General features: G+C 44.6%; 1 protein-coding gene across 1 annotated transcript; it reads right to left on the minus strand.

Moving 5' to 3' along the window:
• Positions 1–277: 277 nt before the first annotated feature.
• On the minus strand, positions 278–6,305 carry LOC132871768 (hypermethylated in cancer 2 protein-like). The gene is made up of 3 exons (XM_060906258.1): positions 5,976–6,305; positions 3,471–3,845; positions 278–2,991 (listed from the first exon to the last, which is right to left on the minus strand). Exons 1-3 carry the CDS (start codon positions 6,211–6,213, stop codon positions 2,225–2,227), a joined length of 1,380 nt encoding a protein of 459 aa, XP_060762241.1. The 5' UTR covers positions 6,214–6,305; the 3' UTR covers positions 278–2,224.
• Positions 6,306–14,202: the final 7,897 nt, after the last annotated feature.

Raw genomic sequence — 14,202 nt, forward strand, 5'->3', positions numbered from 1 at the left:
CATTATTTAATCGTTCTACTTTATTACTCGCCCTAAATTACCCCAGTCCCAAATTCCTTTAGAATGCGTTGCAGACCGGGCGGCACGGTGGTGTAGTGGTTAGCGCTGTCGCCTCACAGCAAGAAGGTCCGGATTCGAGCCCCGTGGCCGGCGAGGGCCTTTCTGTGCGGAGTTTGCATGTTCTCCCCGTGTCCGCGTGGGTTTCCTCCGGGTGCTCCGGTTTCCCCCACAGTCCAAAGACATGCAGGTTAGGTTAACTGGTGACTCTAAATTGACCGTAGGTGTGAATGTGAGTGTGAATGGTTGTCTGTGTCTATGTGTCAGCCCTGTGATGACCTGGCGACTTGTCCAGGGTGTACCCCACCTTTCGCCCGTAGTCAGCTGGGATAGGCTCCAGCTTGCCTGCGACCCTGTAGAACAGGATAAAGCGGCTAGAGATAATGAGATGAGATGAGATGCGTTGCAGACCTGAAAACACAGGAATGGATGTACTGTATGTCGTTCACCAGAACAAAATCATGAAATATCTTGGGTTGATACCATCTGTAAAGCAATACAAGGGTCAAAGTAAATTTGGAAACTCACTGCTTTAATTTTTTTCCATTTCGTCTCTGCAGGAAAAGGTCTGTTGTTCATCCACCATTCTAGTCAAATGTCCTCTTCATATGAAAATAGGGGTTTGTAGTCCATAATCAGTGATGAACCACCCTCTCCTGTGAATACTATATGCCTGGCCTGTGATGCTAAAGACTATATAATTGTCCTGCGATGTGGGTGGGATGAATGGCTCTTTTCCCTCCCTTCGTCACCACAGTATGCTAGGTCATGTAAAGTGATGCATCAGCAGTAACTTAAACAGATATGGTGACTTTAGACGACTCAGGGGAAGTATGTGGCAAGTGTTGTTCTCCCACGTTTGCGGATGTTGTCAGATAGGAGACATCTAGATAGCGGGCGAGAACTAGCAATAACAAAACTGAGAGAAACTTGGGTTAAAAAAAAAAAGGTATATTCTGGGTTGCCAAGAATAACCAATATCATTTCTGTAAATCTTATCAGAACCGGTGACCATGACTGAACATGTTCTTTATCAAGCAAAATGAAAAACATTTATATCTTAGAAATGCCTTATTTAACAGCGTCTGCAGAGAAACGATTACAGTGAGAAGACCTTGCCTGGTCTTGCTTTCAGTTTGCTGATGGCTCAGAACTTGTTTCCAACTTTCCAGTGATGAAAAAATACACACCAGAGAATGTGATTACAGTACCAAAAGGACATATACCGTATTCCTGTCCAGTCCTGATAATTAGCTATAGATCCTATTTATAATGGACAAAATCTCTCTCTACACTCCCCCCTCCCCCCAAAAATGAAGATGTTAAATGGGTTTGGCTGCTACGACCTGACAGCACATTGAACGAAAAGGGACAGTATCCCAATCTAATGTTAACTACAGTTACATGTCCATGATTATTATGGTTTTCATAAAAAGAAAGCACAAAACATGGCATACCAATATCAAAGCCAATGGAGGTTCCATGCTATCCAGGTTTTATCTGCAGAAGAAAGCGCTGCTGCTTTAACACACTCATGGTTTAACTTTGGCCTTGGCTCCTTACATAGGTAAGTAGGTACGTAGGTAGGTTTAGATTATCTACAACTAAGGAAAGATGCTCATAATCGCTACTGAAGTCTACAATAATTATGTTTGCACGAGTGTGCAGAGTAAGGAATCGTGCAAGTAAAAGAAAACAGTAGAATAAAAAAAAAAAAAAAAACAACTACTGGAAAACGTATTCCTCAACCGACTGTAGTGTATGAGCTCCAAGGGTTCAAGCTGCAATCTTGAGCGTTCAAACTTGATGTCAAAGAGTTGCCTGGTTACAGCTGTCCAACAAGCCAGTGGATTAATAAACCTGTTTTAACTAGTTTTATATGAAACTGTCGTGAAGATGACCGAGTCAATCAAAGCTCTTGCTGCAAAAGGTGCAGGCGAATCGTCTCTTCTGCAAGGTCACCCCAACCATCGGTCTCTCTCTGGAAGCTATGCTCAGTGCAAATGTACCGAAATCACTCTGACGATCAGGAGGTAGGTGCACGAGCGTGTTGTGTGTCCGAGAGTGCGGTTGTGCTCTCAGCAATTCACCCGCAGCTGCATGCAGGCTATCCGCCGACAGCTCCTCTTCTCCACTCAGCAGGACCCGAGCGGGTCGTAATTCCGTTCTACCTTTCTCCAGTATGGACGCGCTGATGGGCCCTTAAGTTGGAGCCATGGGCAAAGGCTCTCCCACAATGGTGGCAAATAAAGGGCTTGGTGCCACTGTGTGCTCTCTCATGGGTGACGAGGTTCCCCCTGAGGGAGAAGCGCTTCCCACACATGGCGCAACCATACGGCTTCTCACCTGTATGACTGCGCTGATGTCTCTTCAGATCAGCACCACTATGGAAACTCTTAGGACAGAAAGAGCAGGAGAACGGCTTAAACCGCATGTCGGCTGTTGGTTGCATTGTGGAGCTCTGTTCAAGCGCTGTGGTTGGAATCATGTCCTGTATATTTCTTCTTTCTGCCTGCTTCACTTCAGGCTCAACTGTATACGCAATCTCACCAGTCATACCGATGTGAAATGCAGCCTGTTCAGGATGGGTAGCATGTACACCCTGTTGTAGCATAGACGAGCAGCCTGGACCTCCACCACTTACCGGATAGTTCACTGGAGTCAAAGACGGCCATGACAACGCCTCGCTGTCCATCATTTCACATAGTGCCAGTTCACTTGTTGTATTTGTTAAAGGCTCTTCGTTCTCCTCAGCTTTTAGAAGCAACTGATTAGGGTTCCTGTCATTGCTCCTCTGCCCGTTTATATGATTAAAGTCCGTCTCGTATTTGTACTTTGATTCTTCTTCAGAGAGACGTTTGTTCTGCACATGTGGTGAAGAATGAGACTGGGGCCAAAGCTCTTCTGCAGAGCCAAAGTGATTACTGTTCTCTCCTAAAAAAATAATGTGAGGTCAGATTTAACATACTGAGCTTTACTACACAGTTAACGCAGTCTGAAAATTTTCAACAGCAAACAAGGTACAGCTAACAGGAACCTAACGACAACAAACTCAGCATATTTTACGTTTGCAGTGGTGCTGTGAAGAATGAAATGTGTCCAGCTTGCAGTTTGGTTTACTTATGTTATTTCACATAATTGTCCCAGTTCCACAGTAGTGGTGGAAATGCAAACTAGGATCTCATCCTCGGACTGTAAAGTTCTTGTACTGGACACTCTTTGAAACCCTTTAACTCAAAATTCCTGATCTTTGGTGAAAACAAGCCGAATGCTGCAGGCTGTCATCTGTACCTGAGTTCAACTTAATAACTTGCAATACTTAAGACAAAATTCAATATCCTTGTGTATAAAGATTATTGTAACTGTGCATATATGTGAAGGTCCTGCATGATCCATTGGGATGGTGTACCTACCTACTGTACGGCTGTGTGTGTTTGTACATTGCTCATGGTCAGCTTGAAAGACCTCAGAGACACACTGGGCTGTGGACACAGGTGGACTCGCACTCTCCACCTTTATAGCCGCAGTGTTGAGTCCTCTTACGTCGGCTCCAGCTTCAGTGGCCAAAGAGTCCATGAGGATTTGGGACTCCTTCAGAGAAACTCCACTTTCAGATGGGGAAAATCTACTCGTCTGATTCCGTTTACCCGTGGAGTTCAGAAGAGAATCCCTGCTTCTTTGAACTTCATTCTCCTGCAAGTTCTTCATTGGTGTTGGAGTGTTTGTTTTCTTATCCTTTTCTTCATTCGGGCAATCAGGCGCTGTGGTGAGATCATCAACTCTGTTACCTAAGCAGGAAACATTAAAACAAATACAACGAGTTTTACTACTAGAATTTTATTACTAGGGTTGATAATGTGACCAATCACTGATTGCCACTGACCAATCAATCATGGTCACCACTGTTCCCAATGACCAATCACTGATTGCCACTGACCAATCAATCATGGTCACCACTGTTCCCAATGACCAATCACTGATTGCCACTGACCAATCAATCATGGTCACCACTGTTCCCAATCACTGAGCCCCATTTTCCCCCAATGACCAATCACTAATCAGCATTGTATCCATCAATCACTGATCACCACTGTTCCCAAAGACCAGTCACAGTCACGACTGTTCACATCAACCAATCCCTGATCCCTATTGTTCCCAATCAGCATTCTTCGGCAAGACCAATCACTGATCGCCACTGTTCCCAATGACCAGTCACTGATCGTTACTGTTTGTCTCACTCATGTATCCGAGTATTCTTCATTTTAAGCTCTCTTTTGGGTTATATTAACCAATAACAAAAAATTAGTTATTCTATCCATAACCATAAGGGTGGCACGGTGGTGTAGTGGTTAGCGCCGTCGCCTCACAGCAAGAAGGTCCGGGTTCGAGCCCCGTGGCCGGCGAGGGCCTTTCTGTGCGGAGTTTGCATGTTCTCCCCGTGTCCGCGTGGGTTTCCTCCGGGTGCTCCGGTTTCCCCCACAGTCCAAAGACATGCAGGTTAGGTTAACTGGTGACTCTAATGGCCCTTTTCCACTACCCTTTTTCAGCTCACTTCAGCCCGACACGGCTCGCGTTTCGACTACCAAAGAACAGCACGACTCAGCTCGCTTCAGCCCTGCTTAGCCCCTAAAACTCGCACCGTTTTGGAGTGGGGCTGAAGCGAGCCAAACCGAGCCGAGTGAGGCTGGGGGCGTGAGCAGACACTCCCCTGTGCACTGATTGGTGAGGAGGAGTGTCCTCACATGCCCACACACGCCCCGCGAGCACGCTGGGATCTGTAAACACCGTAAACCCGGAAGAAGAAGAATTACGAGAATTTCTGAAGCCTTATGCGCCTCGCCTCATCTATACGCTCTTGCCAGTATCTGTTGGCGTTGTCGGTGACAACAAGCCACAGAACCAAGACCAGCAACACTAACGACTCCATGTCCTCCATGTTTATTGTTTACTATTCGGGTTGTGAGACTACCGCTTAAAAGATCACTGATGTCACTGTTTGCGCTGCTTAACGACATCACGTGACGTCCACCCACTTTCGCTAACTCCACCCAATGTGTCCACCCACTTCCAGCCAGCACGGTTCAGCGCGGTTGTAGTCGAAATGCAACTCCAACAGCCCCGCTCAGCTCGACTCAGCCCAACTCAGCACGGCACGGCTCAGCCGCGTTTGTAGTGGAAAAGCGGCATAAATTGACCGTAGGTGTGAATGTGAGTGTGAATGGTTGTCTGTGTCTATGTGTCGGCCCTGTGATGACCTGGCGACTTGTCCAGGGTGTACCCCGCCTTTCGCCCGTAGTCAGCTGGGATAGGCTCCAGCTTGCCTGCGACCCTGTAGAACAGGATAAAGCGGCTAGAGATAATGAGATGAGATCCATAACCATATCCTTCATGTCTACTGCTCACTATCACCGTTTTATATTTTTTCCTTGGAAAGGTGTAAATAGTTAGATTGACCAAAGAGATATAATCTATTATGTCTTCTGATAAAAATATTTTTCTCTTCTTTAAAAAAAAATTCCTTCTTACTGTCATTTTAAAATGCCAAAGATCATGAGGATCAAATGCATACACAGATTAGTTCTGGCACTTAGAGAAATTGCTTGAGCATTCATTATCTGCTTGCTGGTAACACTGGGATGGACTTTTCCTTCGAGTCTGTGGGAACCGCTGTCATGTGAACTGGGGTTGCATTTGGGGTGGCAAGACTAACGTTAGGGTTGGCACCTGCCACCCATGTGTCCACGCCCATGGGCCACACCCACTGAGATTATATTGCAGATGTTTGGGGGGGAGGGGTTAGAGGTTGACAGCTGATAAACCTATTAGACCCATCAGAAAAGCTGAATTTGAGTGAAACTGGTCTTCAGGAATGATCAGTAAAAATACCTGCAGGTCAGCAGGTCCGAACTCAACAGTACCTCCATCTTGCTGATTCTCAGTTAAAGACACTGCGACCACAGAAGGATTTTGCGCTTCTCTCTTCAGATCCCGTATTTTCCCCTTCAGGGCTTCGATCTCCTTCCGGCCCCTGCGGATCTCTAACCGCATCTCCACACACTCGCTGCTGATCAGTTTACAGATCTCCGCCACCGCCGCTCGGCTCAAACTCTCCATCACACAGGAAATCCGAGTCTCCAGAGTCACACACGGCGGCATCTTGTCAGTTCTGTTTGTAATCTACACTCCTAATAAACAAACCAAATGTCTCAGTCACGGAAACCAGGAGCCCTTTTTCTTCCGCTGCATCACCGGCTTCTTCCGCTTTACTCAGCCTGCAACCACGGTTGCCAGATTGTTCAGAGAATCCTCCTTTCCTTCTTTTTTTTTCTCATCTCATCTCATTATCTGTAGCCGCTTTATCCTGTTCTACAGGGTCGCAGGCAAGCTGGAGCCTATCCCAGCTGACTACGGGCGAAAGGTGGGGTACACCCTGGACAAGTCGCCAGGTCATCACAGGGCTGACACATAGACACAGACAACCATTCACACTCACATTCACACCTACGGTCAATTTAGAGTCACCAGTTAACCTAACCTGCATGTCTTTGGACTGTGGGGGAAACCGGAGCACCCGGAGGAAACCCACGCGGACACGGGCAGAACATGCAAACTCCGCACAGAAAGGCCCTCGTCGGCTGCTGGGCTCGAACCCAGGACCTTCTTGCTGTGAAGCAACAGTACTAACCACTATACCACCGTGCCGCCCCATTAAAAATCTCATCTCATCTCATTATCTCTAGCCGCTTTATCCTGTTCTACAGGGTCGCAGACAAGCTGGAGCCTATCCCAGCTGACTACGGGTGAAAGGCGGGGTACACCCTGGACAAGTCGCCAGGTCATCACAGGGCTCCCATTAAACATAATAATCAAATAAAAAAGTAAAATAAACATCCATCCATCCATTATCTGTAGCCGCTTATCCTGTCCTACAGGGTTGCAGGCAAGCTGGAGCCTATCCCAGCTGACTACGGGCGAAAGGCGGGGTATACCCTGGACAAGTCGCCAGGTCATCACAGGGCTGACACATAGACACAGACAACCATTCACACTCACATTCACACCTACGCTCAATTTAGAGTCACCAGTTAACCTAACCTGCATGTCTTTGGACTGTGGGGGAAACCGGAGCACCCGGAGGAAACCCACGCAGACACGGGGAGAACATGCAAACTCCGCACAGAAAGGCTTTCGTTGGCCGCTGGGCTCGAACCCAGAACCTTCTTGATGTGAAGCGACAATACTAAGCACTACACCACTGTGCCGCCCCAATAAAAATAATAATAAAATAAAAAAGTAAAATAAACAAACAAAATATAAAGGGCTTTCTCATATTAACTTAAAGGTATCAAGTAATGAAAACAATTTAAGGGCTTTTTTTTTGTCATTAATCTGCTTTAACGACTTACTTAGGACCTTAAGCTCATTCCTCCACCTAATCAGACAGGATTTTGTTTTAAAAAACCTGCATTTATGTATAAAGAATTTTCCAAGTATTAATAAAACATTAACAACAAAATCTAGATTTCTATCATCAATAAACATCAAATTTGACCATGTTTACAGTCAGAGGTGACAAGTCAATGTTTTTGGACTGTAACCAGCTTTGCGTATCGTTCCAAAAAGGTTATACTAAGTCTCAATTAAAAAATACATGTTCCAGATCCTCAATTTCTTTCTCATAAAATATACAATTGTTTACATCAAAATTAAATCTTAATATTAGGAATTCGTTGGTCGGATAGATTTCATTTAAGGTTTTAAAATTCACTTCTTTAATTTTCAGGGGAAGAGGAAATGACAAATAATTCTTTCTTATTTTCTTTACCTCTTCAACTTCTTTTGGGTTTTTGGCAGTTGGCAAACCAACTTAAAGGTGCATTACCACCACCGCCTGGGTTGGAGTGTGGAACAAGAGCTATCCATCCATCCATTATCTCTAGCTGCTTTATCCTGTTCTACAGGGTCGCAGGCAAGCTGGAGCCTATCCCAGCTGACTACGAGCGAAAGACGGGGTACACCCTGGACAAATCGCCAGGTCATCACAGGGCTGACACAGAGACAAACAGCCATTCACACTCACGGTCACACCTACGGTCAATTTAGAGCCACCAATTAACCTAACCTGCATGTCTTTGGACTGTGGGGGAAACCGGAGAACCTAGGGGAAACCCATGCAGGCATGGGGAGAACATGCACATGCACATCCACACAGAAAGGCCCTCGCTGGCTGCTGGGCTTGATCCCAGGACCTTCTTGCTGTGAGGCGACAGTCCTAACCACTACACCACCGTGCCGCCCGGAACAAAAGCTATTGAAGGGAAAAAAAGAACTATATTCTTTTCGCTATTTCTCATCTCATCTCATCTCATTATCTCTAGCCGCTTTATCCTTCTACAGGGTCGCAGGCAAGCTGGAGCCTATCCCAGCTGACTACGGGCGAAAGGCGGGGTACACCCTGGACAAGTCGCCAGGTCATCACAGGGCTGACACAGAGACAAACAGCCATTCACACTCACGTTCACACCTACGGTCAATTTAGAGTCACCAGTTAACCTAACCTGCATGTCTTTGGACTGTGGGGGAAACCGGAGAACCTAGGGGAAACCCATGCAGGCATGGGGAGAACATGCACATCCACACAGAAAGGCCCTCGCTGGCCGCTGGGCTTGATCCCATGACCTTCTTGCTGTGAGGCGACAGTCCTAACCACTACACCACCGTGCCGCCCGGAACAAGAGCTATTGAAGGGAAAAAAAGAACTATATTCTTTTCGCTATTTCTGTTTCTTTTAAATACTCGATACCAAAGTGATATATCTGACTTGATGCTTTTCCTAGCAAACCAGGTGATGTAAAATTATGATGATTTACCATTTTTAATGATTGAAAAATCTGCTTTCTCTCATATTCATATTTCTTGCAGTGGTGTCGTACATGTTCACAGTTTCTGGGTGGCTACAGTGTGTACATTTCCCAGTGGGATGTTTGCCCCTCTCTCCGACTCCTGCCCTCTATCCTTCCAGTATCAACCTGTCTTTGAATACTGTTCAAATGTCTTCCTGTTTCAGTGCTATCCCAATACTCCTGCCAGGCTGATTTAACATAAGTTTTAATGTAAATCTTAGCTTCTGCCTTACTTATAGGGATTTGCACATCTATATCTTTATTTTTGAGCGTATGCTTAGCCAGATTATCCACCTGTTCATTTCCCTTCACATCAACATGAGTAGGTACCCAAAGAAAGCTAGTCGACACACCCCTTAAACCCATTCTATGCAACATCATAAATATTTAATTGATTATATCAGTTCTAAATGAGGGGCGGCACGGTGGTGTAGTGGTTAGCGCTGTCGCCTCACAGCAAGAAGGTCCGGGTTCGAGCCCCGTGGCCGGCGAGGGCCTTTCTGTGCGGAGTTTGCATGTTCTCCCCGTGTCCGCGTGGGTTTCCTCCGGGTGCTCCGGTTTCCCCCACAGTCCAAAGACATGCAGGTTAGGTTAACTGGTGACTCTAAATTGACCGTAGGTGTGAATGTGAGTGTGAATGGTTGTCTGTGTCTATGTGTCAGCCCTGTGATGACCTGGCGACTTGTCCAGGGTGTACCCCGCCTTTCGCCTGTAGTCAGCTGGGATAGGCTCCAGCTTGCCTGCGACCCTGTAGGACAGGATAAAGTGGCTAGAGATAATGAGATGAGATGTATATAATGTACCTACTGTGTATTGTTGATCAAATTAGAGTTTTAATTTTGTTTGCACCAATCTGGAAACCCTGTCAAATTGCCAAGATTGTCAAATTTGATGGACAGAAATTACCGTAAAACCCCGAGTGTATGGACTGCTGCGCCGTAAATTCACCTCTTCCTTAATCCCATATAAGAGTGCCACTTTATGAAGTTATTCTCCAAGTTGTGTGGAAAACATACTTGAGATAAAATTCTGTATTGTTTTCTAGCTTCGTTGTTCAATCAATAGACTGCTTTACCACAGGTTTTATTCCTATTTGAGTTTGAAGCTAACAGCTAGCCTGTTTTGTTTACAGTGTGTGGTATTACATTTATTCATTCAACTCAAATTTCAGGAATTGGCTTCAAGTTTAGACAACCATCTACAACATTTCCTGTATAAGTGATATTTATAATCTTCATCATCTAATTAGCCTACATTATCTCCCAGCACAGAGCTCTGAAAGCTAACCTGACCCTAAAACTCATTTTAACCAGGAAAGAAACATGACTGGATGTGCTGTTATAGGAAATTAATCAATGATAGGATGGTGTGATGCATCCCAGGATTTGCCAACAATTACCATTTTTAATCTATTAACAGGGCGGCACGGTGGTGTAGTGGTTAGCGCTGTCGCCTCACAGCAAGAAGGTCCGGGTTCGAGCCCCGTGGCCGGGGAGGGCCTTTCTGTGTGGAGTTTGCATGTTCTCCCCGTGTCCGCGTGGGTTTCCTCCGGGTGCTCCGGTTTCCCCCACAGTCCAAAGACATGCAGGTTAGGTTAACTGGTGACTCTAAATTGACCGTAGGTGTGAATGTGAGTGTGAATGGTTGTCTGTGTCTATGTGTCAGCCCTGTGATGACCTGGCGACTTGTCCAGGGTGTACCCCGCCTTTCGCCCGTAGTCAGCTGGGATAGGCTCCAGCTTGCCTGCGACCCTGTAGAAGGATAAAGCGGCTAGAGATAATGAGATGAGATGAGATGAGATGAGGATGGTGTGATGCATCCCAGGATTTGCTAACAATTACCATTTTTAATCTATTAACAGGGCGGCACGGTGGTGTAGTGGTTAGCGCTGTTGCCTCACAGCAAGAAGGTCCAGGTTCGAGCCCCGTGGCCAGCGAGGGCCTTTCTGTGTGGAGTTTGCATGTTCTCCCCGTGTCCTCTGAAACCCGGAGCACCCGGGTTTCCTCTGGGTGCTCCGGTTTCCCCCACAGTCCAAAGACATGCAGGTTAGGTTAACTGGTGACTCTAAATTGACCGTAGGTGTGAATGTGAGTGTGAATGGTTGTCTGTGTCTGTGTCAGCCCTGTGATGACCTGGCGACTTGTCCAGGGTGTACCCTGCCTTTCGCCCGTAGTCAGCTGGGATAGGCTTCAGCTTGCCTGCGACCCTGTAGAACAGGATAAAGCGGCTAGAGATGATGAGATGAGAATCTATTAACAAACACCATTTGTGTACCGAGAAACTGGAACGTCCTCCGTCCTGAAGACTTTCCCATGGTGGAAAACATTCTGACCTACAAACCTCCAACACTACAGACTCCTTCAATAAATATCAAATAAAGTTCTACTTACAGAAAGCTTCAACATATCAACAATTATTATACATACAGGATACCTTTTCGATGGAATAAAAACATGTTCTATTCCCTTCTAGCAGGTTTCATTCATTTGGTTTGATAGCATGCAATATTGTTAGCATATCGCTTATCCTATGTGTATTATGTCACTCTATCCGATGGAGAATGAGCGTTGAATATGGTTTACGATATTGCACGTTGTCAAGCCAACATGACGTCAGACGTCGGAGACGTAAAACTTCCGCACGAGCGAGCGACTGTGACAATTTGTAAAGAAACATGGCTGCCAGGTTTGCTTTATTAAATATGGAAGATTTTGAGAGAATTTTCAAAGAGAAAGATGCATTGAACACCCAAAAGGAATGTGTATGTATTATAATAATAATAATAATAATATTGGCTGGCTTTTCTTCATGGTATATCAGATACAGTTAGTTCCATATATATTTGGACACTAACACAAATTTTGTTTTTTTTACCTGTTTACTGAAACATATTCAAGTTATAGTTATATAATGGACATGGACATAAAGTCCAGACTTTCAGCTTTCATTTGAGGGTATCCACATTAAAATTGGATGAAGGGTTTAGGAGTCTCAGCTCCTTAACATGTGCCACCCTGTTTTTAAAGGGACCAAAAGTAATTGGACAATTGACTCAAAGGCTATTTCATGGGCAGGTGTGGGCAATTCCTTCGTTATGTCATTCTCAATTAAGCAGATAAAAGGCCTGGAGTTGATTTGAGGTGTGGTGCTTGCATTTGGAAGATTTTGCTGTGAAGAAAACATGCGGTCAAAGGAGCTCTCCATGCAGGTGAAACAAGCCATCCTTAAGCTGCGAAAACAGAAAAAACCCATCCGAGAAATTGCTACAATATTAAGAGTGGCAAAATCTACAGTTTGGTACATCCTGAGAAAGAAAGAAAGAAAGAAAGAAAGAAAGAAAGAAAGAAAGAAAGAAAGAAAGAAAGAAAGAAAGAAAGCACTGGTGAACTCATCAATGCAAAAAGACCTGGACGCCCACAGATGACAACAGTGGTGGATGATCGCAGAATAATTTCCATGGTGAAGAGAAACCCCTTCACAACAGCCAACCAAGTGAACAACACTCTCCAGGAGGTAGGCGTATCAATATCCAAATCTACCATAAAGAGAAGACTGCATGAAAGTAAATACAGAGGGTTCACTGCACGGTGCAAGCCACTCATAAGCCTCAAGAATAAAAAGGCTAGATTGGACTTTGCTAAAAAACATCTAAAAAAAAGCCAGCACAGTTCTGGAAGAACATTCTTTGGACAGATGAAACCAAGGTCAACCTCTACCAGAATGATGGAAAGAAAAAAAGTATGGCGAAGGCGTGGTACAGCTCATGATCCAAAGCATACCACATCATCTGTAAAACACGGTGGAGGCAGTGTGATGGCTTGGGCATGCATGGCTGCCAGTGGCACTGGGTCATTAGTGTTTATTGATGATGTGACACAGGACAGAAGCAGCCGGATGAATTCTGAGGTATTCAGAGACATACTGTGTGCTCAAATCCAGCCAAACTGATTGGTCGGCGTTTCATAATACAGATGGACAATGACCTAAAACATGAAGCCAAAGCAACCCAGGAGTTTATTAAAGCAAAGAAGTGGAATATTCTTGAATGGCCAAGTCGGTCACCTGATCTCAACCCAGTTGAGCATGCATTTCACTTGTTAAAGACTAAACTTCAGACAGAAAGGCCCACAAACAAACAGCAACTGAAAACCGCTGCAGTAAAGGCCTGGCAGAGCATTAAAAAGGAGGAAACACAGCGTCTGGTGATGTTCAAGACTTCAGGCAGTCATTACCAACAAAGGGTTTTCAACCAAGTATTAGAAATGAACATTTTATTTACAATTATTTAATTTGTCCAATTACTTTTGAGCCCCTGAAATGAAGAGATTGTGTTTTAAAAAAATGCTTTAGTTCCTCACATTTTTATGCAATCATTTTGTTCAACCCACTGAATTAAAGCTGAAAGTCTGAACTTCAACTGCATCTGAATTGTTTTGTTCACAATTCGTTGTGGTAATGTACAGAACCAAAATTAGAAAAATGTTGCCTCTGTCCAAATATTTATGGACCTAACTGTATATTCCATTCAGCTAGCATGATACTGAACTCATCTTCAACTCATTCAATATCATGCTAGCTGAATGGAATATATCTGATATACCACTCAACACCAGTATTATTTAATGATGTACATGTTTGATTTTTGTTAAATAATAGCACATTTTCTTAGCACTTTTCTTTCGCTTCAGTTATTGTTGAGCATCTGACAGATCCTCAAAGACTAGGCCTTTCCTGGATACTGATTTTGTCCCAAATCATGATTACAATCACCTGTTGAAATCACCTATTTCAAATCACATCATTATTTAATAATGTACAAAGACGACATATCAAATGTTGAAACTGATACATTTTATTGCTTTTTGAAAAATATATGCTCATTTTGAATTTGATGTCAGCAACACATTTCAAAAAAGTTGGGACAGGGGCATGTTTACCACTGTGTTGCATCACCTCTACTTTTAACAACACTCTGTAAATGTTTGGTAACTGAGGAGACCAATTGCTGTAATTTTGAAAGTGAAATGTTGTCCCATTCTTGCCTGATCTACAATTTCAGTTGCTCAACAGTTCATGGTCTCCTTTGTCATATTTTGTGCTTCATAATGCACCAAATGCTTTAAATGGGAGACAGGTCTGGACTGCAGGCAGGCCGGTTTAGCGCCTGGACTCTTTTACTACAGAGCCATGAAGTTGTAATATGTGCAGAAAGCGGTTTGGCATTGTCTTGCTGAAAGAAGGA

Source organism: Neoarius graeffei, chromosome 23 (assembly GCF_027579695.1).
Source record: "Neoarius graeffei isolate fNeoGra1 chromosome 23, fNeoGra1.pri, whole genome shotgun sequence".
Lineage (NCBI taxonomy): Eukaryota > Metazoa > Chordata > Actinopteri > Siluriformes > Ariidae > Neoarius > Neoarius graeffei.

Bases quoted from the DNA above. Each gene is read 5' to 3' on its own strand.
- LOC132871768 (XM_060906258.1), bottom strand. From the start codon at position 6,213: ATGCCGCCGTGTGTGACTCTGGAGACTCGGATTTCCTGTGTGATGGAG. The intron at 3,846-5,975 runs GTACTGTTGAGT...TTTCCTGCTTAG, and splicing joins TGAGAATCAGCAAGATGGAG to GTAACAGAGTTGATGATCTC. The intron at 2,992-3,470 runs GTAGGTACACCA...TTATTTTTTTAG, and splicing joins CACACACAGCCGTACAGTAG to GAGAGAACAGTAATCACTTT.